This window comes from Sciurus vulgaris, assembly GCF_902686455.1.
Source record: "Sciurus vulgaris genome assembly, chromosome: 2".
Lineage (NCBI taxonomy): Eukaryota > Metazoa > Chordata > Mammalia > Rodentia > Sciuridae > Sciurus > Sciurus vulgaris.
The window spans coordinates 115,099,743-115,127,735 of record NC_136462.1 but is presented as its reverse complement, the minus strand read 5'-3'; the positions used below and the strand labels follow the sequence as shown (position 1 = coordinate 115,127,735).

Here is a 27,993-nt window from a genome sequence, read left to right as displayed (position 1 = left end):
GCCAGGCCACCCCCAGCACTCCCAGGGGCCTGGAAGGAGGGAGAGCTGGTGCAGGATGAGAAGCAGCTGGGCACTGGCCAGTTGATTCTCCCAGCTGCATGTAATGCTGGCAAGGGGGAGGAAACTGAGGCACAGAGGGGCGATGTCTGGGCTCAGCAGGCGGGGAGGATGGGATCCCAGCCTGAGGGCCCTGAGGCCTGTGCTCCTGCAAGGCTGTGACCCACGCAGCTCTCTGAGCTGGCCCATGTGGGATAGATGTCATTCCTCCTGCAGGGTCCTGAGTGACAAGCCTTCAGAGGGAGTGTGTGCAGTGCCCAAGTACAACAAGGAGCTTGTCAGTGTCCCAGCTGAGCCCCAGGAGAGAGACCAGTTCCCTGAGGCAGGCGCAGCCAGGGCCCAGGCTCAGCCCTACGTCAGGGCTGCCTTTCTGTTCTCTACTGACCCCATCTCAGAGTCTGGTGCTCCCAGGATGGTTCAGTTGCCTCAGAGCATCGGCCTCCAGAGATGGGGCCCCTGAGTCTCATGAGAGCCCTTCTGCAACCCCATTTCCTCAAAATCAACCTGCCTGGGTTGGCCAGACATCCGCTGTGCACAGGAAGCTGGAATCTGACCCTGGTGGCATGGGGCCCAGTCTCCATGGCAGCAGAGGATTTATTACTGTGGCCTCCACCCAGCTCGGCGGACTTTCAACTCAAAGCCAGAGGAAGAGGAGCTGAGAAGTTAGTTCTGGGAGCAGCAGGAGCCCCAGGATGGTAAGTGGGACCCATATGGCCGGCCGGGCGGGAGGGCCTCAACAGAACCCTGCCCTGACTGTCTCCCTCTCTCTGCTACAGGCCAAGTTTCTTTCCCAGGACCAAATTAATGGTAGGTCGGGTTTGCTCTTTAATTAGCAGCTCCCAGCAAAATCTGGACCTCTTTACATGCTCCACTCCTTTTCTATTGGTGGGAAGGAGGGCCCCTGCCACACCCCCACGACAAGGGGCCAGCCTGCACAGTGATACTGTCACCTGGTGACAGTGTGTGAGTGGGGGGGACCTCAAGGGTGGGACTGTTAGCTGTATGTTTGGGTGATTTACAAGCCAGGTACTGGATTTCCCGCCAAACCCCAGAGCTGAATGTTCAGATTTGGGGAGGAAGAGGTTAGGCAGGAAGAGAGAGACCACTGACATGACTGAAAGGCAGGAAAAGAAACAGGGGCTTTGAGATCAGCAAAGAGAGAGCGAGCCCAGGTCTATACCCTTGGGCAGGATATGTCTCCCTGGGCCTCAGTTTCCTCACCTGTAATATGGGGTCATTTGGGGTCCCTTCTGCCTAGTTTGAGCATGAGCACTTTCTTCTCTGGGTCCTTCAGTTTCATGCAGTGCAGGGCTGTTTCCACAAGGCCAGGAGAAGAGGGTTGAGTTACACAGAACTAGGTCCCAGATGGGGGCCGTGGGGGCTGGTCCTGAGCACCTGCAGAAGAAGCTAGCACCGCCAAGGCATGCACAGCCAGCTGCTCCTGACGCCATGCCCCTGAATCTGCCCCAACAGTGACAGCAGTGGAACCGGTAGTCAACCCCTGTACTTCCCATTCCCAACTCTCTGCTGAAATATCCCATTGTCAGCTAGACCCTCCTGACCCCTGGAGATAAAACTGCAGGCACCCAGGGCCCACGGTGCTCTTGGTCCTACAGGCATTGGAAGTGGCTCCATGTTACCTGGGCAGGGATTCCAGAGTTCTGGATACCCAGAGCTTGGTCTAGAAGGGACATGTGGCGGGTGTGGGCTCCAGGTGGATACCTAACCACAGACCCCTCCCCTGACTCCTCACCCGCAAACTGGGCCGAGACCAGAGAGGGCAAGTCCAGGCCCAGGGCAGGGCCCACTGCCCCAACTCTACAGGTGATAGTGAATGGCAGGTTCAGGGCTGGAGTCCAGCTCTCAGCCTGTGTCCTCCTCCCATGCCTGACGGTGAGGCTCACTGGCTCCCCGTCCTGGGACCTCTGAAGTTCCCAAAAGGAAAGAAGGAAATTTCTTTTTGTATTGGAATCTGACACCAAGAAAGTGACTACCAACGTTTAATGAATGAAAGACTAAACAGGGATAGTGGGAAGAACAGGAGCTTTGGAGACAGCAGACCTAGAATCCAGCCGCTTGAGCTTCAGTTTTCCCACCTGTGAGGTTGGAGAGGGATGCCTTCAGGTGGCCTGTATACTAGGGACAAAGGAGAGTGCCCGTTCGAAGCTTGCCAGAATAGGAGAGCTACGTTTTTAGGAGTTCTGCAAGCCAGTTGTTAGGACCAGAGATTGTTAAATAACTCCGCTCAGCCAATGCTCTACGCCTGAGAGAAAGCTAAGGAGACAGCCCGCTGCAGTCAGATTTGAAAGAAGTTTCAGCTTAATGAATGTAATTTGTACTAGGGTGAGAATTAGTTTAGCAGTAGATCACTTATCAGATTAAATGACAATACAATTTCAATTCACTGGAAAAAGAATTGCATTCTTTTGTCATGATTTGACAGGTGACGTTGGCATGTAACCTCACTTGTCAAATCATGGTTGAACCAAAACCGTAGGTTAGCAGTGAACATGCTAAGTACTGGCAAAACTCACTGGTGACAATTAATGGCTAGAACTTTTTTAGAATTGAATATTTGGCTCCGTGTCCCTTGTGGGTCCCACGTCCTTTATTGAGTGCATAGTAAACATGTACCTACATGTCGGAGCTGTTGTTGAACATTTTCCAGCACGTCACTGGTACCTTCCTAGGCCTTGCTGAGGTCTCTTTCTTTTCTGGGGCATTTGCATTTTCCAAGGAAAAACCTAAAGGAGAGTTTTATCCAATTCATTCACCAAGTGTTCTTGTGAGTCTTTTCCCGGTGCCAGCCCCGCGCCAGGCATTAGAGATAGAGCAGTGAACACAATAGATAAGACCCCTGCCCCTGGGGGCCACCAGGGAGGACAGCAAGGAGGGCACCAAGGATGGAGTGTTAGAGGGCTGGACTGTGAGGAGGAACCTCGGGAGAGGGGAGAGGTGTGCAGGGAGTGGAGGGGCCAGCAGGGCCAGGGCTCCTCCCCAGGTGGCCCTCTTGTCTTGTTTCAGTACAGGAACTCCAAATTCAGATCTGGCCTTGCAGTTTTTAAAAGGTATATCTGTGGCAGTAGGAAGACAGAAAACACTTGGCCTATCTGTTTTCTAGGAGGTCAGCCTCCATTTGAGCCCTGCTTGGCGATCCTCATGGGGGACACAGTGTGCCCATCCCGTAGAGCCAGCCGATTCTGGGCCCTGACTTCCAGCTCTGACCAGAAGAGGACAACAGTCACAGGAGGAGGTCTCAGGAGAGCCAGGCACTCCTTTTGCTCCTGACAAACCCAGACAGACAAGGAGTGCAGGGTGCGGTGGGGCATGTCTGTGACTCAAGAGGCTGAGGCAGGAGTATTGCAAGTTCAAAGGCAGCCTCAGCAACTTAACTAGATCCTGTCTCAAAATAAAAACTAAAAGGGGGTATGTGTGGCTCACTAGTAGCACCCCGCTGGGTTCAATCCTCAGTACCACCAAAAAAAAAAAAAAGAGGAAGGGGACCTGTGAGAGGCCACCAGGAGCCACACCAGGAAGAGGGCTGAGGGTCTTAATTAAGGAACACGAAGGGACCCTAGGCCTGAGCTGAGGGGTTGGGGGATTTCCTCTGGCTGGCCTCCTCCACCCTGCTTCCCTGGGACTGAGGGCAGTGTTGCCTGGTGGGCAGAGCTCCACTTCAGGTGCCAGGCTGCTCAGGCGGGGCTTGAGGCTGCTCCAGGATGGTCTCACACCTGCCTGACAGGAATAAAGATGGTGCCCATCACAGTGCTGAGGATTAAGCGAGGGCTGGGATGAAGCGCTCAGCAATGGAAACTGTCATTTTTATTTCTGTTATCAGCTGTCGAGTCCCTGGTGCAGGCCTCTGAGGACCCACCCAGGTGTGAGAAGCAGGAGAGGAACAGATCCTTGAGCCGACTGGGAGGCCAGGGCCAGGGTCCCATACTGAGCTCAGAAGGAGCTTTACCTGTGGACCTCGCTGGCCTCAATGGGAGACACGCGGAATTGGAGGAGCATTGGCACCTCCGGAGGCAGCCCAGCCTCACCAGAGTCAAGCTCCCAGTCAGCAAGCCTGGACCGTTCCCAGGCTCCTGCCTGGCTTTCTTCTGCCTCCAGGGATCAGGAAGCGCAGGATGCTCTGGCTGGGCTGGGGAATAGTGTGATTAGAGTAGCCTTAGCTCTGGCAGCTACTTCATCTCCACCAAGTACCAAGGGAGAAAGGGCCACAGGGCAGAGCCACCAGCCACCTTGGCTCAGACCCTCATTTCCCCTTGAAGGCTTTGAAACCAGGCCCATGTCAGAGGGCAAACAGCTTGAGGGGCCAGCAGCCTGGAGGCCCAGGACTGGGCCGTGTACTCAGGAGGGCCCACAGCTGTGACAGTAGTCGTCGTCATCATCATCATCATCATCACCACCATCACTAAACAGGAGAGACATTTACTGCCAGGCCTTCCTGGAGGGGGTTTCCTAGGAGTCTGGCTGCTGCTGTGGGCTCCAGCCCTCCCTGGGATGGCCCTGGAGGGGTTTTAGTTAGTGTGGGAAGGGAGAGAAGGGGACTGAGGAAGGCAAAGGAGGTGTGGGACAGGGCTGCCACATTAAACACTGGACACCCTGTTAGATTTGAATTTCAAATAAACACAAATGTTTTCTCAGTGTGAGTATATCCCATGCAAAATTTGGGACATACTTATACTAAAAATTTACCATTTCTCTGAATTCAAGTTTAACTTGACAATTTTGTATTTTCCTTTGCTGTATCTGGAAACCTTGGTGGAGCAGGAAGTGAGGGGAGGGGACCAAAAGAAGGGAAAGAGAAGTGTGAAGGAGGGCTGGGGCGTAGCTAGGACCCGGGTTTGATCCCCCGTACTGCAAAAAAGAGGGGTCCTGGGCCCCGGGCGAGAGGGCAGAGGAGGGCTGGGTGGAGAGTGAGTGAACGCAGCTGGTCCTCCCTCTGGCTCTGCAGAATACAAGGAATGCTTCTCCCTGTACGACAAGCAGCAGCGGGGCAAGGTAAAAGCCACTGATCTCCTGGTGGCCATGAGGTGCCTGGGGGCCAGCCCCACGCCAGGGGAGGTGCAGCGGCACCTGCAGACTCACGGGATAGGTAAGTGGGCCAGGTGGGCTCAGGGAGGGGCCGCGGGTGGCAGAGGGCAGGGGTGCTGGAGGGACTGACCTGAGGAGGCCGCTGGCCATGTGCACTGTGCCCCATCCTCAGGCAGCGGTGGCACCCCACCTCGCAGGGGCCGGGTCTGGGCATTCCACCACGTTCTTCACAAACCTGTAGAGAGCAGTGCTGTCAGTGATCCCAGGGTTTTATAGAAAACATCGGCCACGTGCCTAGCGCAGATCACCCTAAGAGGGCGGCACTGTCCTAACCTACTCTACAGGCGAAGACCAAGGCTCACAGCCACCAGGCGACTGGCCCAAGTACCAAAGCCAATGGTGGAATCAGGACCAGAACCCAGTTCTTTTGATTTCAAAGACTTTCCTGAAAATTATGCAGCACTGCTAGGAACCTGGAGGAAACCCTCCTGAGACATTGCTGGGGGCTCTCTCTGACGATGGGATTAAGGCTGCTTTCATTCCGTTTATTGTTGTTCCTGTATTTTCAACAATGGGAACAGATAGGTCTCTTATAATCAGAAACAAGTAAGTTTTGTGGTCCCTTTGGGAGAATTTTTTTAATTTTTAAAGTCTGGGTGACTGTTTAGGAGCTGGACTGCCAGGAAGGAGGGACTGGCCCAGAGGAAGCTGTGGCCTGCTTAGAGCATTTAAGCAGGAGCCCCAAGGCCACCTCTCAGTTGCTGGTCCTGTTTCTTCATCTCAGATGGTTCTCAGGATCAGCTGGGACACTGGAGGTCACATTAGCACACACCTGCAGCAGCGAGCCCTAGGAGCCATCCTGGGGCAGGCCTTGGAGGGCCAGAGCCTGGTGATGGGGCACTCAGTGGTCCCCATTTTCAACTCTGAAGGGGTGTTGGTTTCTGTCTCCTCTAAACAGGAAGTTGTGGTCAGGGGAAGTTCTGACTTCCTGCCGTTGTGGCCAGGCCAGTGTGTGGGCTGCGGCTTCCGGACATGTCTGGAGGGGGCTGCAGGGAGGGAAGGCACGTGAGCAGTGGGGCAGGACCCGGGACTTGAGACCCCGGGGACACTCATCCATCCTCAGAGACGTGCTCTGGTGGCTGAAGTGGGGAACGGACACATGGACCTAGTTCCCTCCAGTTCAGGGCAAGAGGGAAGCACCAGAGGGGAGCCAAGCAGTTGGTGCTGCCTGTGACTATGCACTCCAAGCCTCTGTGCCCCAAGCAGGCAAAATGAGGAAATGGTAACCATGGTCACCAAGGGTCACTGGGTGAATGAAATGAAGAACATCCAGTCCAGGGGCTGGTCCATGGTGGGAGGGGCTGTGCCTTCTTCATGACCACTTGTCACCATTATGAATCAGGTGGCCCTGGAGCTGGCAGTGAAGATGGGGCAGGAGGTAGGTTGGCTTCCCCAAGAGCCCCACTCACTCTGCTGTTTGGGGGTCTCCTAGACAGAAATGGAGAGCTGGATTTCTCCACCTTCCTGACTATTATGCACACGCAAATAAAACAAGAGGACCCAAAGAAAGAAATTCTTCTGGCCATGTTGATGGCAGACAAGGAGAAGAAAGGTTACATCATGGCATCTGAGCTGCGGGCAAAACTCATGAGGCTCGGGGAGAAGCTCACCCACAAGGAAGGTAACCACCCGACCCTGGCTCCCAGCATCTGGGGAGGGCTAGGGAGTCGGGGAGTTCACTGAAGCACGTCGGTTGTGCAGGCTTCTGTAGTTGACACACTAGCCGAGGGCTGGTCTGGGCCCAGGGGCCAGGGCGGAGGGCCAGCGTGGGGAAAGCCCAGCTTGGATCCAGCGGCAGCAGAGCAACAGAGCACCTGCCCCGCTCACGCCGTGCCCAGGCTCACCGGCTCTTCGTTTAGTGCATGGAACACTCGTCCTGGGGAAGACAAGTGCCTCATCACCTGATCAAAATGCCGGCGCAGAGAGTGGTTCTTGAGCAGCAGAGCTGGGAGCTGGGCACGGGTCTAGGATACCTCCTTGTCCAGTGCTGTCCCCACACCACAGCCAGCTGGACAGAGCTGCAGCCTGCTTTCCAAAGTGAAATGCTGCTTTGCTCCCGACCCTGGCAGCTCTAAGAACTCCTCAAGAAGGGGATTCTGAGGGGCTGTTGCTGGGACAGCTAGAGAAGCAGACCTTGTTTCGTACCCCCAGCAGCCCATGTGCCTTCCGGCCTTGGAGCAGGACCAGGGGCTGGGCCTTCTGGGAAAGCCCTGTATATTGTAATGGAATCCCCATGCCCATCCATCTGCAGGTGTTCTTCCTGGGTCCTGCCACAGCTGCCATCCCCCCGGAGGCCAGTTTTTCTTCTTAGTTGGCCAACTTGCCTGCAGCAAATGGATGGGAGGGCCAGGCCTGGCCACAGTGGGTGTAGGAAAAAGACTTCAGTGACAATTGGCCATCAGCCTTTGGCCAAATCCCAACAAACACTGTAGGAGTTTCGAGGTTGTAGTTTGAATCTTGCTTCCCTCTCCTCTTGGGGGACCTCCAACAGGTCCCTTACCCTCAGTTTCCTCCCTGGAAATGAGGTGGTGATGATCCCTTGGGGCCCTTTGAGAGCTCACATTCTGTAAACGTTTCTGCCTCGATTTTATCTGCCTTCACAAAGGCACAGAGCAGAGCATTTAAAAATAGCTCTGGGCAGGCAGATTCAGCTCCCTGCGTTCTCAGGGTGGCAGCTCTCACGGTCTCATCGTTCACCATGGTGTTTTCAAGTGAACCTGGGGAAACGTGGGCTGTCCTCAACATCAACATGAAGACACTGATGGCTCTTCATGTGCCAGGTGGATGTCAGCAGAGAGGGCAGAGGCTCCTGATTTTGTGGTTAATGATCTCTGTCCAAAGCAACACCATGCCTCCAAACTCACATCTCTTATTTGTTCAACCTGCAAAGAACATTTTGAAGAAAGTGGTGGAGATCAATTTCCCTCCCACTTGCTGTGGGAGATAGGATGATACCAGAAGCAGGAATCCTTTATCCTGGGTGTTTGAAAGAAAATATTGTTTTATTAAGAAACATCCTTGGAGCAGCTGGAGGTGGCCCCAGGGGAAACCTGCTTTGTCAAGCCTGGGACAGGCTGACTTTAGCACCCTCATAGGTCACAGGTCTCTCCAGAAAGACAGTGAGGCTGGGCCCACTGGTGTGCACCAGTAAACCCTGGGACTCAGGAGACTGAGGCAGGAGGATTGTAACTGAGGCCAGCCTCAGCAACTTAATGAGACCCTGTTTCAGGAAAAAAAAAAAAAAAAAAGTTTGTGGGTGTAGCTCATTGATTAAGCACCTCTGGGTTTAATCCTCAGTACCTAAATAAATAAAAAAGCAAGTGACACCAAGAATCCAACCCCCAGCTGGGAAATGCTGCCTCTCTCCAGGCAGGAGAAGGTACAGTGACTGAGGCTAGAGCCTGTCCACTGGGACAGTAACCAACTGGCCGAAGGACAGAAGCTGTTCCATGAAATAAATTACTCTCTCCTCAACATTCTAAAAATACTTAAGACTACCAGCAGCTTAGGCATGGTAACGATACTTTCAAGGAGGAGGGTTAAGCTGAGAATCAAAGCATGTTTTCTCACTGCCCAGAATTATATGTGGAGGTGTCCAGGGCCCAGGAAGGCAGCACGGGGCAGTGAGATGGTGTTTGCAGGAGGTGAGGGTGAGACTGGTCCCAAGGTAAGTTGGCCCCGAGAGGCCACAGTGGAAAATGGCTCTTCTTGCCAATGCCTGGGACAAGCTAGTATTTTATCTCAGAAGTCTAACTGGGGGCCGGGGGGGGGGGGGGGGAAACATGCAAATGAAGTCTTTTTTTTTTTTTTTTTTTTTTTAGTAAGGCAAAATAATAGCAGTTTTGCAAGCTTTGAGCTTTAGAAACTGTTAGATTTATTTTCCCATGCCCAAAATACACATTTTTTTTCCTTATTGGTGCAAGGCCCATGCTCAGCCGCTGGGCTGCACCCCTGCCCTCCACTTTTCCTTAGAGTGGTGAACGCAGCAGACGCACTTATCACTAAGCCCTCTTGGTGTGGAAGTAGCATGGGGAGGAATGTTGACATGGAGGAGCGGGGAGGTGAGGGGCAGCGAAGCCTGGGCAGCTCTGTCCAGGAGGGAGCTGCAGAGGGCTCCTGTGCTGCTGGGACGTGGAGGGTGGCCAATGGCAGGCAAAATATCTGGGCCAGATTTCCATAAATCAAGGCGCAGAGGTCTGAGATCTTCTTTACAAGCAAACACGTGGTGGCTTCAGTGGCTGAATCCTGCCAGTACCCCTGCCCAGCCCCTGCAGAAAGCCTGAAAACCACCCTGGGTGGGGTTTCCAGGTGGGAGGGGCAGGTTGTCCTTTGTTTTCTGGTTTACTCCCAGTGTACGTGAAATCCACTGGCTGCTCAGGGAAGACCTTTGGGGAGCCCCAACCTCCAGAGAACTGTCTTATAACCCCAAATCCAAACTGAAAAAAATGATATGATTTATTGCAGTGGAGGATCTTTTCAAGGAAGCAAATATTGAACCAAATGGCAAAGTGAAGTATGACGAATTTATCCAGAAGATCACCCTTCCTGTGCAGGACTACTGAATGAGCAGAGTGCAAGAGGGCCTCCCTGGGTTTGAAAATCTGGACTAGTTGATTTTTAATAAGGAAAATGTTCCTTTCATCCTACGGTGATGGCAAACATAGCAGCAATGACAACATTAGCAGGGGATAAGTAGTAATAAGTAGTTCCAGCCATGGCATCAGCATGGCTTTAATAAAGCTCTCATGAGTCCAGCCTTTCCTGTGGTTTCGTCAGGCCTATATTCCAGTCCTGGGTATGCCACTTACCAGCTGTATCACTTAGGGCAGATTATTTCACCCCTGAAGGCCTTAGGGTCCAGACAAAGCCTGGATCTCCAGGTCTTACCTCGTGGAGCCCATTGAGGAAGGATGGAGATGGGGCCTTGAAAATGCACAGCAGCCTGAAAGGCATGTGGAAGCTGAGCGCCCATGACAGCGTTTCTCCTGAAGAGGGCAGTCTACCAGAGATGCATGCTCTGCATTTGGGAGCTGGAACCACTCTTCTCACTTCCAAGATAAAGCCAGTGCTAGCTGAGAAAAGGCGACAAAGTGAAAACACACACACACACACACACACACACACACTTCTTGCAGCGCAACAGACCCACTCAATTCTCCTCTCCTTCCTGACAGAGTGACATGGCTCAGGATACTCATTCATCAACAGAGAACAGGGTGGCAACACACTTGTTAGAATGAGCTTGGCATCAGCTAAGCAGTGGGAAGACGTATCTAATTTTACAGCCCACATCACAGGAAACCAAAGGGCGGGAATCATGGCCTTCCTATGCCTAAGTAGGCCTTTCTGATGCACCTCAGAATGTTGAGCTATGCCCTGGGCTCTGTTTGCAGGCACCAAGTTTCCAGGAAGTAGAATGGTGTGCTCATGTGACCTAAACTGATCATATCCTTCTAGGACTAACACAGAGGTTGTCACTAGGAGGTGTTATTCAGGTCATGGCCAAGGTATAAGACGCCTGGAAACAAGTAGTGGGGCACCAGTCCTGGGAGCATTTCCAGTTCAAGCAGCTGAGTTACACAGGAGTAGCAGGCTGGGCTACCTGGGACTCAGAGATACCCACGCACTTGTCAAATTGAGGCCTACCGTACTGTCAGCACAGCCCTAAATAGGGCAGGAGTAAATGCCAGCATGGGTGGGGGGCAGAGCCCCAAGAATGAATATTTTCATCCACTTATTAAAACGGGGCTGTGGTTTGGTCTAACAAAGCTTTCGTGACTAAAACAGAAGAGAACCAATTAAGAAGACTGTCTTTTGGAAGGTTATACAAGACACCAATCTTTTACTAAAGGAGAAGCACAGGGAACCACAGAGTCAGTTTTGGGGCAACCACCTCATCCATGTTGCGTGGCATCAGACACACAGAGGTCCTGAGAAAGTGACTATCACTTCCCCAATAGTATAAGTGCCAGTAGGAGTGAGCAGGAATTCTCAAACTCTAAAGAAGTGTTTTTAGGTTACTGGGTAGTCAAATGCCCAGACACCAGCTAAATGAAGTTGTGATCATCTGGCTGAGGACCTGGAACCACAAGCAGGAGACGTACGTTTTACGGGGTTTGAGGTTTATATGACCTGGCCAGCTGCAGTGGCAAACTCCTATAATCCCAACAACTTTGGAGGCTGGGGCAAGAGGACCATAAGTTCCAGGTCAGTCTCAGCAAGAACTTGAGCAATCTAGCAAAACCCTATCTCAAAATAAAAAGGGGAGGTGTGTGTGTGTGTGTGTGTGTGGGGAGAGAGAGAGAGAGAGAGAGAGAGAGAGAGAGAGAGAGAGAGAGAGAGAGAGAGAGAGAGAGAGAGAGAGAGAGAAAGAAATATAAAGAAATATACAACTTCTGGGGCTGCACTCAGGACCCTGGAAGAGGTAAGAGCAACTGAGCAAGTGAGGTTACTAAATTTTAGAATTTTAGTATCTTCACAGTAAATCCACCTGAGGGCACAGTGGAACTTGGCCTCCAGGAGAAAACTGCTGTATTTCACTGTCAGGCAAGGCCCCAGGCCCATGCTTTTTAACTCTAGTCCCCGACATTAGGAAGCAAATCCTGCACAACCAATCTAGTGATAGATACTAATGGCACAAGAAAAGGCAATTCTGGGCTATAATAACAAAGCTTTGTTCACTTTATCAGTGGCCAGAATATGATTTTAAAGCAGGTTCTATGAATCTCATTTGCCTAACAAAAACACGGAGAATAGCTTGCCAAAAACACGCAGTGGGCGGGTGGTCATCAGAACCCTGCCTCCTGCCTTCCAGCCCTTATCAAGGGTGGGGTGGCTGGCAGTCAAGCTCCTGTGAAGTTACTTGACCCCAGGAGGGGCTTTTAGCTCCCTCTGTCCAGGTTTCATGCTCATTCTTAAAATTCCAATTGGCTCACCTGGCACCTGGTACTTTCAGGAAAACAGTCACAGTGCTCTCAGCACTCAAACTGCAGACACTAAACAGAGGCTGTGGTTCATACAGAGCTTGCCACGTTTCAACAAGAAAGGGAAAAGGTGGCTACGTATTGATTACCTACGTTTCGAGCCTATTAGGTACAGGTCATGCTTTGAAATCTCGGGATGAAAAGGGCTTTGGAAGCACAAAACATTGTCACTTTTCTCATCAGGACTGTCCCCTGGTACACCCAGCAATATTATTTTACAGAAGACAAATTAACTGAAGGCTTTTTTTTTATTACATCTAAAGAGCTCTACATAAACAGGTAACATTCAATAGGTAAACAATTTTTTTTTCCAATGCATGTAATAAATATTTTCACTTGGTACTTTTATACAAACTGACATTGGTCTACTATACATTTTTAAAAGCCATTTTACTGGTTTGGCATGCGGTATGGAAATTCTAAGAGAGAAAGTTTTAAGGCAATGAATCACAGATTTAAGTTCATGGAATTTATGGTAACTTTTATATCTGTTTATATACATTTTCCCCTTTGTTAATTAAACAACAGCAGCACACTCTGGGACCACCAGCTAGTCTCCCTCCCTCTTTCTGAAATCTAATTTTGTGTTTAAAAAAAAAAAAAAAAAAAATTCAACATGTACTGATAAAAAGAAATTCTTACTAAAATAAATGCAAACGTGCTTTAAAAAGTCCTGAAGATCCTGTAAGTTTTATGTACTTGAAATTGTTTTAGAAACAATGCTCTTTCCACATTTATTAATTTACAACTGGGATATATTTTCAATTTCATACACTTGTTTCAAAGGAAAATCTGCCAAGAAATCACATCTTTCAGAAGCATGAATGAATCTTAAGACAGTAATGATACAGAATTGTGACAGTCTAAATCAACAGAAAAAATTTAATGCTCAAAATAGTCAACCAAGTGTGGCATGGTTAAGTATCAGATTTTTTTAAAAAAAGAGATGTGTCCAACAACGCCCACATAGCAATGAAAAACCATTTCAACCCTGCCAAACAGCTATTTTCAGTGTGCATACGATCTCTCCACACGTGCACACACACAGCACTGCACAGAAGGATAAGTGCACCTATCATGAAAGGCCAAGGCAAAGGGGCTGTGACAACTTGCCTCAAGATTCTGAGAAACTCTGCCTACAGACAGCATGGTAATGTTGGCATGGGTTGGAGACTGAGTGTGGGCTAAGGAAAAGAGAAAAGTGACTGAACTTCTTTTTAAAAAATTAGGAGATAAGGGTGTAGTGCATGACTCAAATCAGGAAAGTCTGATTGACTCATATTTACCATGAAACCAACAAGTGATAACTATTATTTAATGCAACATCTTAGAAAGTCAACAACTGAAGGAAACAAACTCCTCAGAGAGTGGAATGAACTAAAATAAAAAGACAACTGAATGGTTAGTTCTGTGGGAACACGACCAAAGCCTCTGGACAGACATCTATTTCTCCCTATTACCTATTCTTCCCTTAGATTCGGATAATGTTGGACAGAGGGAAATTAACCCCTTCTACAGCTGGGCTGAGGAAAGCAGAGATATGGTATGGGTTTTCCAACTAGATCATTCAGAGTTTGTAATTCAGCATCATACACAAAGTTATTGATCAGAATTTTGAGACCACTAACAATGACCAAGAGAGAAAGAAAACAAAAACAAAACCCTAAAACAGCAATAAAGAAAACTATTCATTTAACCTACAGTAGCTGAATAGAAATGTTTTCTATTCACAATGTAATATCAGAAATAGTGCTCTACAATTTTAGTAATTTCTACCCTAATCCAAATTTAGACACAAATTATGATACTACTCAAATTAGTCTAAATTAATATGGCAATGAAAGTCCTTAAAGTGTTCACTCACCACAACTCCAGATTCATTTAAAAACTTAACTATTTCCTGTTTTAACTGACAATTTTTTATTGCAAATTGTTTTGTGACTATAACTCAGCCATTTATGTGTGGAATACACATGCGTAGGGGAAGACTATGTAACTCACTTGTTACTCACACACACTTGTTTATAAATACATATATACACACACACATATACATATCAACACGAACTTTTTTTTTTTTTTCAAAATTCAAGTCAACAATTTAGTAACAGAGATGCTGTAAAAACATATTATTTTAAGATGCCACACAGTCATGTGAACCATTAATTTTATCATATAGCCAAAGACATCTTGAATTCTACCTGGATTAAAGTAGGTCATATTGTTACCAATGCAAGGTTGAAACTGACAAGTTTATACACAAAAGTGGTCCTTCATCAACTCTGAGAATATTAACAGCTGTGATATAAAAACCCAGTCTGGAAAACTGGAAATCAAAATCTTTCCTTTAAACCTATACTCTCAATCAACTGAAATACATTTTCCATATTTGAGAACATAGTATCTTCTCTGAAGAGGATTTTTGGAACACAAGTAAAACCACTTTTCCTTCCCATCAACCCTCACTTATCTCCTGAAAAACAGTTTTCAATATATTTACATGTTCCACTATTAAGAGATCAGACCCATTTATGAATTTTAAAAAAATGACTTTCCTATGTCATGCTTGTCATTAAAAGGTGAAAAAAAAAAATAAACTAGGTAGATAGGTTAAGAAAATAAGTACTCAGAATCAGAGAATAAAAATGACTAAGGTTCAAACACATTTTGAAGTTCAACTGTTTTACCAGATAGATTTCTATCCACATGTGGGGTGCACTTTATTTTCCAAACAAAATTTACTTTTAGGGTTATTGACTCCTCTTTTTTATGAGGTGACATAACCTTTCTTCTGTCAGCTGCACAAGACACCCAGCAGGACTTTCTAAGCTATTATCACTTCCTACTTTGGTATGAAGATCTTATATGAAAACTTATTACCCTGTGGCCAAAAAAGCAGGTATTCACAGACTTGGTTTAAATATACAACACTGGCAATCCAGATTTAGAATCAAGAACTAGACTATGTAATATTCACAGGTCTAGTAAGCCTACTTCTTACCCAGACAGCTTTACCCCAGTATTTCTACAGCGTATTCTCAGGGGGCTTAAGAGCAAGAATATAAGATGGAGAACATGCAACTGGGATAGTTGATAAAGATACTCACATGTGAGTTCAAGACCTTCAAAGCACTTTAAAAGAAGCAGGCAACTAATATATTAACTGAATGCAAACTCCAGAGGAGAGGGAACATTAATGACAAAAAATACATACAGACACACACACTGAACACACACACCCATGAGCTATGACCTGAAAATACACAGGGAATGAAAGTGGGACAGATGAGATTTATAACTTAAGGCTGGATAAAATATGCACACGCGCGCACACACACACATACACACACACACACACACACACACACACACACACACACAAACAGAATCTAAATCTGTCATTTTTAAAAAATGGTAATCAAACTATCCCCCCAACCCCCCCACAACAAAGCCCACAATTTAAAACTTCATACATGCAATTCCTTTTCTGCTTACTGCAAATAAAATAATGCCATTGAAGTAAAATAAAACCAAAACCATAGGACAAATGATGAAAAATCTTCAGAATCCAGAAAAAATGAACTGAAGGTGGTTTGTGGGTGCTTTTTTCTTTTCTTTCCTTTTTTTTTTTTTAAACAAGTGTTTTATCAGGCAGTCTTAGATTTATATACAAAAGTAAAACTGAAAATATAGTTTTGTTCTCTGTACATTTCTTTTAATTTTTTCCCTAAAAAAAGGAAAAAAAACCACGCTGTACTTTTCTAAACAGAATAAGATAAGACAGAGCACAAAGTTCTCTTCTTTCTGCCAAGTTCATTTAATCTAGGATGGGGTGGGAGCAGCAGGGGCAAGGGATCAGTCCAATGAGATAATGTCTGGTATGATGCCAAAGATGGACGCTGTATCTGTGCTGCTCCTGTTTGCAACAGTGTGGCTATGGCTCTCCCTTAGGCTGTTGGAAGACACAAGGCTGCTGTTGCTGCCACTACTGCTTCCATTGGTGGTTGGCAGGGAACTGCTGCCTCCTGCACTTAACTGATCGAGGAACATCTGTGAGGAGGTATATGGGAAAAATCTCGACGAGTGTAGGAGGTCTTGATCATCTGAGACTGCTGCTGCTGCAGCGGCAAGCAGGGAGGTGTTGTAATGCTAGGGAGGAGACCAAAGACAAAACATGCTTGTTATAAAGTAATACGTTTTCTCTTAGCAAAACAAAGTCCTAAATTTACCACATCCTGAGTATCTGTTTCTGAAACATTTAATATGACATTTTGCAAAATAAAATGGCCGTGTGTAAAATAACTAGGATCATTGGTCTTGAGAGACATTTTTGTATCTGAAACTGGCAAAATTTCTTGATTGCTTTTTGCTTTAATTTGTATTTCAAGAGATTCTCAAGATTCTACTCCCAATATATTTAGAAGCAGCACGAAAGAGGACAGTTTACCCTTTTGCTCTTGACATACAGTCATGCATCGCTTAAGGACAGGGATCCATTCTAAGAACCATGACATCAGGTGATTTCATCACTGTGAGAAAATCATTTGGAGCATACTTACACAAACCTAGATGCTAGAGCTTACTACTTGTGGGCTATGAACCGGTACAGCACATTACTGCACTGAGTATTGTAGGCAACTGGAACACAATGGTCTTTGTGTACCTGTACATATCTAAACACAACAAAGGCACAGTAAAAACACAGAAAATGTAAAATGGTACACCTGCATAGGGTACAAACTATGAATGGAATGTGCAAGACTAGATGCTGCTCCAGGTCAGTGAATAAGTGGCAAGTTAATATGAAGGCCTAGGGCACCACAACACTGCAGACTATAAATACCACAGGTTAGGCTACACTAAATATATTTAAAAAACAAAACAAAACAACAAAAATCTTTTTCTTCAATAATAAATTGACCTTAGCTTACTATAACTTTTTTACTTTATATAGTTTTATACTTTTTAGAACAAAGTTTTCTCTTTTCTTTTTGGTACTAGAGCTTAAACCCAGGGCCTCACACATGCAACCCAAGTGCTTCACCGAAGCTTCATCCCTAGCCATTTGTATTTTGACAAAGGGTCCTGCTAAGCTTCCCAGGCTGGCCTCAAACTTGCAGTGTTCCTGCCTCAGCCTCTCACGTAACTGGGATTACAGATGCATGCCACCGCACTTCTTTTTTGTTTTTTTTTTTTAACTGATTCTTTGTAATGGCACTGAGCTTAAAACATAAACACATTGTATAGCTATACAAAAATATTTTCTTTCTTCATATTCTTAGTCTATAAGCTTTAAAAATTTTTTAAAATTTTAACTTTTTGCATATTTAACTGTTTCATTAAAAACCAAGACACAAACACACACATTAGCCTGGACTTACACAGGGTCATCATTACCACTATCTTCCACCTCTACATCCTGTATCCACTGAAAGTTCTTCAGAGAAAACATTATCTTATATAATAGTATTATCTTCTGGAGCTCTCCTGAGGCTCTTCCTGAGGAGGTGGCACTCTTCAGAAATTTGTCCACGATGAGTTGCTTGGTTTGTTTTCTTTTTCATTAGAGATCTGCTTATAAGCCTACAATGCACCGCCATTTCTCTCTCTTAATGAAAATCTTTTGGTGTTGGGTTTTATGTTCACAAAAATTTAAGGCCCTTGTTGAGGTCTACAAAAATCTTGCATACCCTTTACTTTGAATTTTCTTAGGGATTCCTCTTTTTCTTTTCCCACACTTTTCTATTTTTTTTGCCTCTCTTCAACTATGCATTCCTGTTCCAATTTCAGCAATGTCTGAATAGTCAATTCCTCTGGAGTCAAGGAGTTCCTCAGTGTCATCCTCCTCCATATCCAGGTTAGAGTTGCTTGCCATCTCCACCACAGCCTTGGTGATTTTTGCGACCTCCTGATCCTTGGCAAATCCTCTGAAGTCATGGACAAACCTCTTGAGTGTCTTCTTCTAGATGCTATTCATATACTCCTTGGTGACCTCAGCCCAAACCTTGTTTTGATTCATAAATGTAATCCTTCCAGAACTACATCAGCATCTTCTGTATCCTCCTTGGCTGCAGCACTAGCCTGGGCAGAGGACATCCTCAGAAAATAGGCCTTGAAAGCTGCTGTAACACCTCGATCCACTGGTTGGATCAAAGAGGTGGTGTCTGAAGAAAGAAACACCATTTTGATACTAGGATAAAGATCACTAATAGAAAGGATGTGCAGAAGTGTTATAAATAATAAGCAAAACTTAGAAGGTATGTTACAGTACTTTACTATGCCAGCACAACGATTCAAGAGGGCATCCTGGGAAAGAAGTGGGGTCACACATGACTTCTTATGGTTCCTGTAGAACACTGTAATGGGTGCTTTAAAGTCTTGTTGTCTTCAATAAAACAGATCCTTCAACAGCTTCCCTTAATTTGTTCTTGTCTTTCAGGTTCACAGCTACTAGGCAATGGAACATGCCCAGCTGCTGAGCAATAACCATCACTAATGTTTCAAAAATATAGTCCTTAATCACTTTGTGTGTGTGTGTGTGTGTCTCTCTAAGATGCTGAGTACTGAACCTTGAACATGCTAGACAAGTGTTCTACCACTGAGCTATACTCCAAGCCCCTTAATGACTTTTAATTTTGATTCCACGACAATCACTTGATACCCCCTGACTGGCAACACCAGCAGTGAATTTTTTATGGTTAGGGGCCAGAATGAACAAAGCAAAATGAAGTTAAATCAAGCACAAGAGAAAACAACGCAATCAAGAGATGCAGTAAGTGAGGTATATGAGGCTACTGCCATTTAACATTTATTATCATTATCAAGTATTATGCACCATACATAATTGAATGTGCTACACTTTTATACCACTGCCAGCAGAGATTTGTCTATACCAGCATCACCACAAACATGGGTAAAGGATTATGCTATGGCATAACAATGGCTACAAAGTCATTAAGCAATAGGGATTTTTCAGCTCCATTGTAATCTTATGAGACCACTGTCATATATGTGGTTTGTCCTTGACCAAAACATTGCGGTGCATGACTGTATTTGGCCAAGAAATCTATCAGCCAATATGAATATCCCTGTTTTCTTTAACAAACTAATACTGTTCTTATTACATGCTCAGACAATGCTAAAACTAAGAACTTTGATTTAAATTATTAATGCCACAGAAATAATGGGTATGCTCACTCTGCATTTTCCAAGGCAATTTATTATTCCTTCTGGGTACATTTTACACTTTTGAATATAAAATTAAAATAACATTAATTTTGTTTTCATATAACATACCTGATTGTCTCCTGATAAGAAAGGAAAGAAATCTAATCCTGTGGGAGAAAAAATTATTTTAGTTTTGAAAAAAAAAAAAAAAAAAAAAAAAAAAAAAGACCCAAAAAACAAAACAAAAAAACCTTCCAAATGCCCCACACTCCATAAAACAAATAGAAATCTTAATTCTGTCATTTAGACTTTTCTTTAAACATGAAAAGTCATGCTGAATGTTTTATCTCTCCCATCTGTATCTGTAAATTATGAGGTTGAAGTCCAATGATTTGCTCTCCCTGTCACTCCATTTGGGGAACATGGGCCATCACTAACCTATGAAATCTAACAGTGATCCCTTGCTCTGACTCCCCTTAAATAACCTTTTTTTTTTTGGTAGTGTTAGGGATTGAACCCAGGGCCTTGTGTTTGCAAGGCAAGCACTCTACCAACTGAGCTACATCCCCAGCCCACCTTAAATAACCTTTCAATGTACTCTAATTTATTTTCCACAAGTACCTTATGAGGAATGTGATTATTTTGGGCCTGATTTTACAGATGAGAAAGCTGCAAGAGGCAAAAGAAGTTGTAACAAAGATTTTCCTTTTCTTTTTCAAATTTGCTCATTTACTATCACAGGTACATTCTAGCACCATCTCTACAGTGGCATGAGGGGAAGGACCTGACAGGGAGGGTGCCTGAGAGCTGGGGTGGTGTACATTCAAAGCCCAGCCCTGATCCTGGTTGTTGGGATTCACTGCAAACTGACCCCTTCCAATCACATTCTTGTCTACATTGCCCAATGTGTAACGTGAAAAGCACATAAATCAACACAAATGAACTGCCTCATTATAAGAACTAGTGAAAAAGGACAATGAGCAGATGTAGATAAAAATATGACAACAAATACTCTGGGGATCCACTCGCTGTCTACACTAGAAAAGATTATAACATTATGATCTACAAAATGTGTACCACCATTTTAGTCATGTCTCATCTATGTAGCAAGCTTTTAAGAAAGCTGTAACTTCCGAAGAGTGAGCTTGGGACAAGAGTAAAGGGAAATTTTCACTGTATTTTTCTGTATTGAATTTTGTACAAAGAGCATATATGGCTTTTTGTAATAAAAAATGTTTTAATATGTTATTAAAATACAAAGATACATGAAAACAAGTTGCAATTCTTTGATAATGCAAATGATTATTACAAACTCAAAGTATTGTATACAAATGAGCAAACTGACATTTCAAACTGCTTTTGAAGAGAAGGATCAGGTTCAGTAGAACCAAAAAATGTTCAAAATGTCTCAATTCGGCATTATCTAGAAGACAATACAACATTGTTACTCCATAATCTCTGCTGCATTACAACTAGAATCAGGGAACAAAAAAATAACACCCATCAATATCAAAATTCAAAGCCACAAGTTTGAAGTTGTTCAAAAACAACTTGTAAAATATTTTGAAGTTCATAAACCCTAACGATCATTGCACTAGTTTAACACTGGTAGTGAAACACTGGCTATTGATGAAGGCACCATCAAGGAAATAGGTTAGTTTTTATGACCACAGTATATTATTTCTCTCAATTCCCTGAGTTCAAGGCCTATACTCACTATCTTCCAATTCTTCCTTCGACTATATAGATCAAAGACATTCTTAATACTGTGTGCCAACTCAGAAAAACCAGAGACTCACCTTGTAAGTCATAAGGCATGGGTGTCATGTGGAAAGGATGCCTGTAGTCTTGGATGAGGGAGGTGTTAATATAGCTTGTGTCTACAGCAGGAAGGCTGGGGGTGCGGGATACTGGAGATGCTTGATGTGGAAGACTTAAAATGCTGTAAGAAGGACATGTTTGCATAATTTTCAAAGTCAGTTTAATTTTTAAGTTTAACAAAGAAATGGCTGCATTTATAGTGTGCCCTAACTTTCATGCTGGAATTAAAACAAGCAAAGCAACATACAGATTATCCATAATTATTAAGTAATAGTTTGTATGCAATAACAGCACTTTGCAGAGGTTATAGGAAGAACCAGGTGGAGCAATGGTATCCAGCAATCACAAAACAACACTGTCTTTGGAATATCATTACCTAGACCCTCAGAATGCAGGGAAAGGCACAGTTAAGTCACTGCAGTAGTACACGAGTGACAGGTATTTACAACATAGAAAATTCTGAAACCTTTCAAAGTAAGTGCTGGAGGGTTGGCTAGTAAGATGCATAGGTATGTTCTAGCAAAGAAAATGACTAGAATGCAGGAATCTGAGCAGCTAGGAATAAAACACCTGGACCCCAAATTTGTGAGCCTCATAAAAATGAAACTAGATAGTTCATCTTGGTATCCCCAATGCCCAGCAAGTCATCAGCACAGTTTGCATAAAAGACCTGCTGAAGCCAATGAAGGCAGCAATACCAGGCAAGGTCATGTTCTAAAGTGAACAGGGCTGGGGATGTGGTTCGGTAGCAGAGTGCTTGTCGAGCACGTGAAAGGCCTCTGGGTTCAATGCCCAGAATCACAAAAACAAAACAAACAAACAAACAAAAAGTGGTGGAGTTTTTTTAAAGGGAGAGGAGTATAACTGAAAAAAAGAACAGAAAAAAAGGGGGGGGGGGCTCAAGAAAAACAAAGTGAAGTATATTTAAAAAGCTGGGGAATTACATTTTTTTCTTTCTTTACCCAAAGTTAAGAAATGGGGGGGAGGGGGGCAAAAAAGGAGGGAAAAAGAGGTAATAAAAGAGAATAAATAACTGATTTTGGAAAGAAGATGGAAAAACTATGACAGTCCTGGGTAAAAAAAAATAAGGGTCATATGTTATGCTAAACTATTGTATAAGAAGCTAATAAGCATATAAGATAAAGAAAATAATGAAGAATGAAGGAATAAAGCAACTATCTTTAGCTTTTGATACTTCATGTAAAGCACCTGGGGGGAGGGGATACAATTTCAATGGTGCAGAATATTCCAAGAGACACCAAGGCTGGACTTCCAGGAAAGAGTTCTAGTTATGAACATCTACCACATTTTTATGAATGAAGTATAAAGTACAAAACACTATCCGCCTCATCAAAGTGTTCCAGCTAATGGAAACTTAAATCTCTTACATCTATAAAAAGTACCACGTTCCATTAGTTGTGTCCTCTGACAATGCTGGGAGAGTATAAGAGAGAAAAAACCAGTTGAAATGCTAGTGTTTGCAAACATCTTGGTATACCAAATTGTATGAGAAATTTCTGTATGAACCAAACAGTTGTTGAAGACAATAAAATATTTTATATTTTAGTGATGTTTGCCTCTCTCTAATTCCTGGATGGCTGCTTTTTCTTTCAATTCTGTGATGTTTTGAAATACATTTCCACCTTGATGTTGCACAATAACAAATATGCTGTGCTTAGGTTTCTAGTTATGGGCTACTCTTTATTGCAAATGGCTATAAGTGTTGACTATGATGTTATTCTCCTCCTAAAGATGTAAATTGTAGGTTTCTTGTTTTTATCTGGAAATAAAGAAAGGTCTGGCATTTGCAACACTGTATCTGGTTTCAATTAGTCTCTAAGAAACTCAGGAAGTAGTTAATGCATTTAATGTAATTTTCCAAACATAATAAACAGAACTATTTTTTGAGAAACAGCAACGTAAATAACCAAAGGAAAAACGTTAGATTTCTAAACAATTAAGTTTTTCTTAAGGAAACAATGTGTAGGCAGAAAGTAAAATTACTGCATAGTTTACAGGTACACATATGACTATTGTTAATTTTTTTTTTTTTTTTGGGCAGTGCTGGGGATTTGAACCCAGGGCCTTGTGCTTACAAGGCAAGCACTCTATCAACTGAGCTATATCCCCAGCCTATTTGTTAATATTTTAAAGAGTAGAAAATAATGATGCAATTAGACAAAAACATTTATATACTCGGAGTTTTATGAAATATTTTAATGCTGCAATTATGATATTAAAACCCTCCTAAAGATGATAAATCATCTCCATATTACTTATATATCTAACATAATGTAAATAGCTGTTTGACAGTATTAACTAGGGAAGGTCAAGGGAAGAAGGTCCATGTGTTTGGTACAAATACAATTTTTTCTCAAAAATTTTCAATCTGAGACTGGTTGAATTCATGGACATGGAACCTGTGCATATGGGCCAACTACGTATTTGGTCATACTATGGATTGATATTTATAAAATATCTTGAGGCTGGGGTTGTAGATCCGTGGCAGAGTATCTGCCTAGCATGTGCAAGGCCCCAGGTTTGATCCTCAGCACCACACACAAAAGAAAAGGTAAAAGATCTTGGAATTAAAATTCATTGTTTTAACTATGCCAGCTTCAGGTAACCTGGCTTTTTTCCCCCCTCCTCCTTCAGATTTATAAAACAAGCTGGTGTAATAACAAGATCAGTCTTGCTGAAAAACAGCCACTGAGGCAGGCTTTCCTAGGAGGAAATGTTCACAAAGCAGGATTAGTGTTTAATATTCACTGTGTTTAGAACAATGATTCTGCTTTTAATGTCTTCCTATCTGTCTGCCTGTATGCTGAGATGAGCTTCTCTAGAATGAAAATATCAAACTATATAATGTTTAAAATCTTTCAGTTTCCTCATAAAATATCAACCTTAAAAAATAATTCGACTCCAATCACAGAAATGCTTGCTCTTGGTCTGGTGTCAATTTTCCTCTTGAACCTTGAAATCTTGAACAATGCCATCTATTTATGGAAGTTCATTCCCCGCTTGAATTCTTCAGGTGCTACTGTTTCATGTAAAATTTTCCTAAGAGTTCCTATTCAGTTACAAAATGTCACATATTTTTCTTGATATTTTCCTCTAAAAGGGGCACATTTATTTCAAGATTCACTACTGGCATGCTTATAATTATGCCTCAGCAACACATGAAATCTTTTTGCTGAGAATCACCTATGTGTTTATGGGACTAAAGTAATTTAAGAGTACAGCTAGAGTTTGCTACTTGTTTTACTATCTCTTAGAAAATGCTACCCTCTTTAAGGTTAGGACTGCACTTACTCATTTTATTATCCTCTGTGACTAGCAAGAGGGTGTTTTACATAAGGTAAATAACACTGTTTCATGAACTGAACTGAAGCACAACTAAGGTACATTATTACTAATATGTAACTAATTGGAAATACGGATAACAAGTCCACAAAACAGAAAATACTCTGTACTAAAACCTAAGTCATACTTGATGTCTTTCCTTGCCAGTCTCATAGAAACACTTGACTTGGGGTTAATTTTACAGCATACATTTTCTTGTTTTTAGCAAATGTTCTAAATTCTATGTGCAGTAAATTTTCTCAGTCCCTACCCTACTCCCGACTCAGACATGGGATCATGTTTTGATAAATACTCAGTGATTCTGATGTACACCCATGTTCGAGAGCATTTATGTACTCCAACCATCTTTTGATATGATGGATTCTATATCCAAGTGACCCTTTTAATGCATTAAGCTAATCCCTCAAGAATATCACACACCTGCCAGGGGCGGTGGCAAATGTCTGTAATCCCAGCAACTCAGAAGGTGAAGGCAGAGGATCACCAATCAAAGCCAGTCTCAGCAACTTATCAAGGAACTTAGCAACTCAGCAAGACCCTGTCTCTAAATAAAATACAAAAAAGAATTGGGGATGTGCCCCAGTGTCCCTAGGTTCAATCCCTGGTACCAGAAAAAAGAATAACACAAACCAGAGGAAATTTTAACCTAAGGTTTTTTTGGTGTGTGTGTTGGGGGTGGGGGGGGCCAGTACTGAGGATTGAAATGAAGGGTATTTTACCACCATGTTACAACCCTATCCAACCCTATCTCTATTTTTTTTTTTTTTTTTTCACTTTTTGAGACATGGTCTCACTAAGTTACCAAAGCTGTCCTCAAACTTATGATCCTCCCGCCTTAGTTTTCTGAGTTGCTGGGATTACAGTGTGTACCACTGTGCCTGGTTTCAACCTAAGTTTTATAATCAAGCATAATCATTTTATTTGGCAGGTCTTTCATCCCTATTAAATTTCACAATGATTGTATTTTAAGGTCTCAAGCACTTACCCTTTATTGTTTAGTGGTGATGTGGGAGACAGGGAAGGACATGTCCTCTTGGCAGATGGCTCTTCCTCCTCTTCATCAGAGGAACTGTCTATGGTTAAGTCAATCACCTCTACTTTCTTGTTTTTACTGGAGGACTGGTTGTGAGAAGCTACCTGATGTTCCAATGTGGAGCTCAAGCATCCTGCATGGGAATGATGAAATACAAAGCAAAGAAGACCTATGACATCTCACTTCTTTCCTCAGTGTCCCTACGGATTAATATATCAGTACAGACTCACTACACTGTTGGGGTTAGAAAGCAGAAAACCAAGAGAGGCTCTGAAAGTTTAAAACTACTATTTACTATCGGTCATTAAAGAATTATTTTGAAAAACCAATTCTAAAAGAGAAGAAACAATCAAACAATATAATTTAATATAAAATATTTTGTGGTACTAGGATTGAACCCACAGGCAATTTACCACTGAGTTACATTTCAGCCCTTTTTTATTTAATTTTTTTAATTTCCAGATAGGCTCTCACTAAGTTGCTAAGGCTGGTCTCAAAGTTGGGATTCTCTTGCCTCAGACTGTCCAGTTGCTGGGATTACAAGTATGTGCCACAATGCCTGCCTTCAAACTGTATGTATTATATATGTCTAGCTATACAGTACCTGACATTCTTAGGGAAGTAACCACCATTAAAAACTCATAACCTCCTTCAGCAAAAACATTAACAGTGTATTTTTTTTTTCATTTGGGTGTATACACAGACATGTGTGTGTATATATATGTATATATACACATACAAATGAAAAAGAAATGTTGACTAACAAGTCTTAAAAAAATTTTTAAAGGATACTATTTAACAAGTTTGACTTTACAAATGACTTATTAGATTATATTAGTTTGAAATCTAGTATTGGAAAAATTTAAAAGCTAGTCAAAAATTTAAAAGGAGTTCTACCGCTTCTGAACATTTAATGAATAATTTTAAATTACTGTTATTCATAAAATGCTCAGTGTTTTTAAAAATGTATTCATTTTAATATTGAACACCATGGTTTAGAGCAGTAGGGAGACTATCCTACCCTTGTGAAAAACTCACCATCAACTCCATTGTAAGAGGCAGAAACTTCCTGTACTTCCTTTTTCGATCTCATTGGTGCCCAAGAGCCATCCTCTTTAAACTGTATTTCATCACAGTCTGTACAGTACTTTAGGATTTCCATAAACAAGCTATAAAAAACAGTTTGTCCTTAGGATATCACATTTCAATTGAAGATAGATTAGAAATATTATTGTTCTAATATTCAGAACTTCTGTTTATACAAGTATAACTGAGGAAAACCAAAATAGCACAGGCAAATTATATTTGTTTTCAAAACAATGCTAAATAGAAACTAGCTATCTAAATTGTGGTATATATATATATATAAGGAAGTATCAAGTAACCATGCAAAATGACAATGTCAAAGATTATTAAATATCATGGAATAAAAAGTGAAAAAAGGCCAAGAAAAAATTTCTATTTTATATAAACAAAACTGTGTGCAGTATATACTTTTAACACATTCTAAATTGCCTACAATAAGCATGTATTATTTGATAAACCAAAGCAATATATGTAAAAGTAAGTAATTGAATATTAAGTCTCCTTGGTAAAATATGCAGACATTTAAAAAATGATATTTATGGGGGGAATGCATAAAATTAATTATGATCAAATTCTTAGATTACAATGTTAAATTATTAACAGTGTATAATCACAATTATGTGATAACAAAACCAGAAAATTATATACCAAAAAAAGCTTTTGATTTCCTGTGTTTTTCATTTTTTCTTTAAAAGTTAGTGTTTGTGGCCTTTATTACAAGAAAGAGGGAACCTAAAGCTACACACATACAGAGTTGGTAAAATACTACTATTCAATTCAGATTTACTAGTTAGTGATCATTGCCATTTCTGAAAATTAAGTACATAAAACACTTATGCTACTTATTTTTCCAGTGACTAATACCTTCTAAGTTACAACTATATTGATAAAATATATTCCATTTCTATTATCACCTTTAGACTCCTGTGTTTTCTTAAATACTAGATAAGTTGCCTTAAGTTTTGCTGGAGAGTACAGAAAATATTTTTTTTTTTTTTAAAGGAAGCTATACAATCATAAGATGTCTATACAATAGACAAAACATAGGAGTGTTAAAGAAAATTATTACTGTGATGCAATAGGTGGACAAAGACGAAAAGAAAAAGAAAACTGAAAGGAGGAAAAGACAAGAATAGAAATACAAATAGAAAAACAAAGGAAGTTGTTATTTGGGGTGTTGATCAGTTGTAGGAGCCCTTACAGCGGGAGAATAGGTATGATGGACCATGATTGAAGTTCGAAGTTCGACCTAATCTCCAGAAACAGGCTTTTGTACTAAAAAGCACAGTTTTCGATGAGCTTGAGTGTGCCAGAATTTCACAATTCTTTCATGCTTTCTCCAATATGGTCTGCATGTTCTGGAGATAGATGAGCTCATGTTAG

At 43.0% G+C, this 27,993-nt stretch overlaps 2 protein-coding genes across 4 annotated transcripts in view; one reads left to right on the top strand and one right to left on the bottom strand.

Annotated features, from left to right (window-relative positions):
* Nucleotides 1–151: 151 nt before the first annotated feature.
* CALML4 (calmodulin like 4) lies at nt 152–9,911 on the top strand. Its single transcript, XM_079126443.1, is given in 6 exon segments — nt 152–729; nt 732–752; nt 834–864; nt 5,018–5,158; nt 6,590–6,778; nt 9,622–9,911. Coding segments are annotated over 6 exon segments (705 nt in total). The 5' UTR covers nt 152–504; the 3' UTR covers nt 9,720–9,911.
* Nucleotides 9,912–12,738: 2,827 nt separating this feature from the next.
* The window catches only part of PIAS1 (protein inhibitor of activated STAT 1), a 132,410-nt gene continuing 117,155 nt past the window's right edge, over nt 12,739–27,993 (bottom strand). For 2 of the 3 annotated variants that reach the window (XM_079129584.1, XM_079129583.1), the window contains exons 10-14: nt 26,563–26,693; nt 25,477–25,657; nt 21,107–21,249; nt 19,437–19,474; nt 12,739–16,289 (exon numbers count right to left, since the gene is read on the bottom strand). In XM_079129584.1, coding sequence (XP_078985710.1) covers nt 15,996–16,289; nt 19,437–19,474; nt 21,107–21,249; nt 25,477–25,657; nt 26,563–26,693 — 787 coding nt within the window. In that variant the 3' untranslated portion in view covers nt 12,739–15,995. The remainder of the gene's footprint in view (nt 16,290–19,436; nt 19,475–21,106; nt 21,250–25,476; nt 25,658–26,562; nt 26,694–27,993) is intronic. The other variant, XM_079129585.1, reaches the window with a different exon arrangement.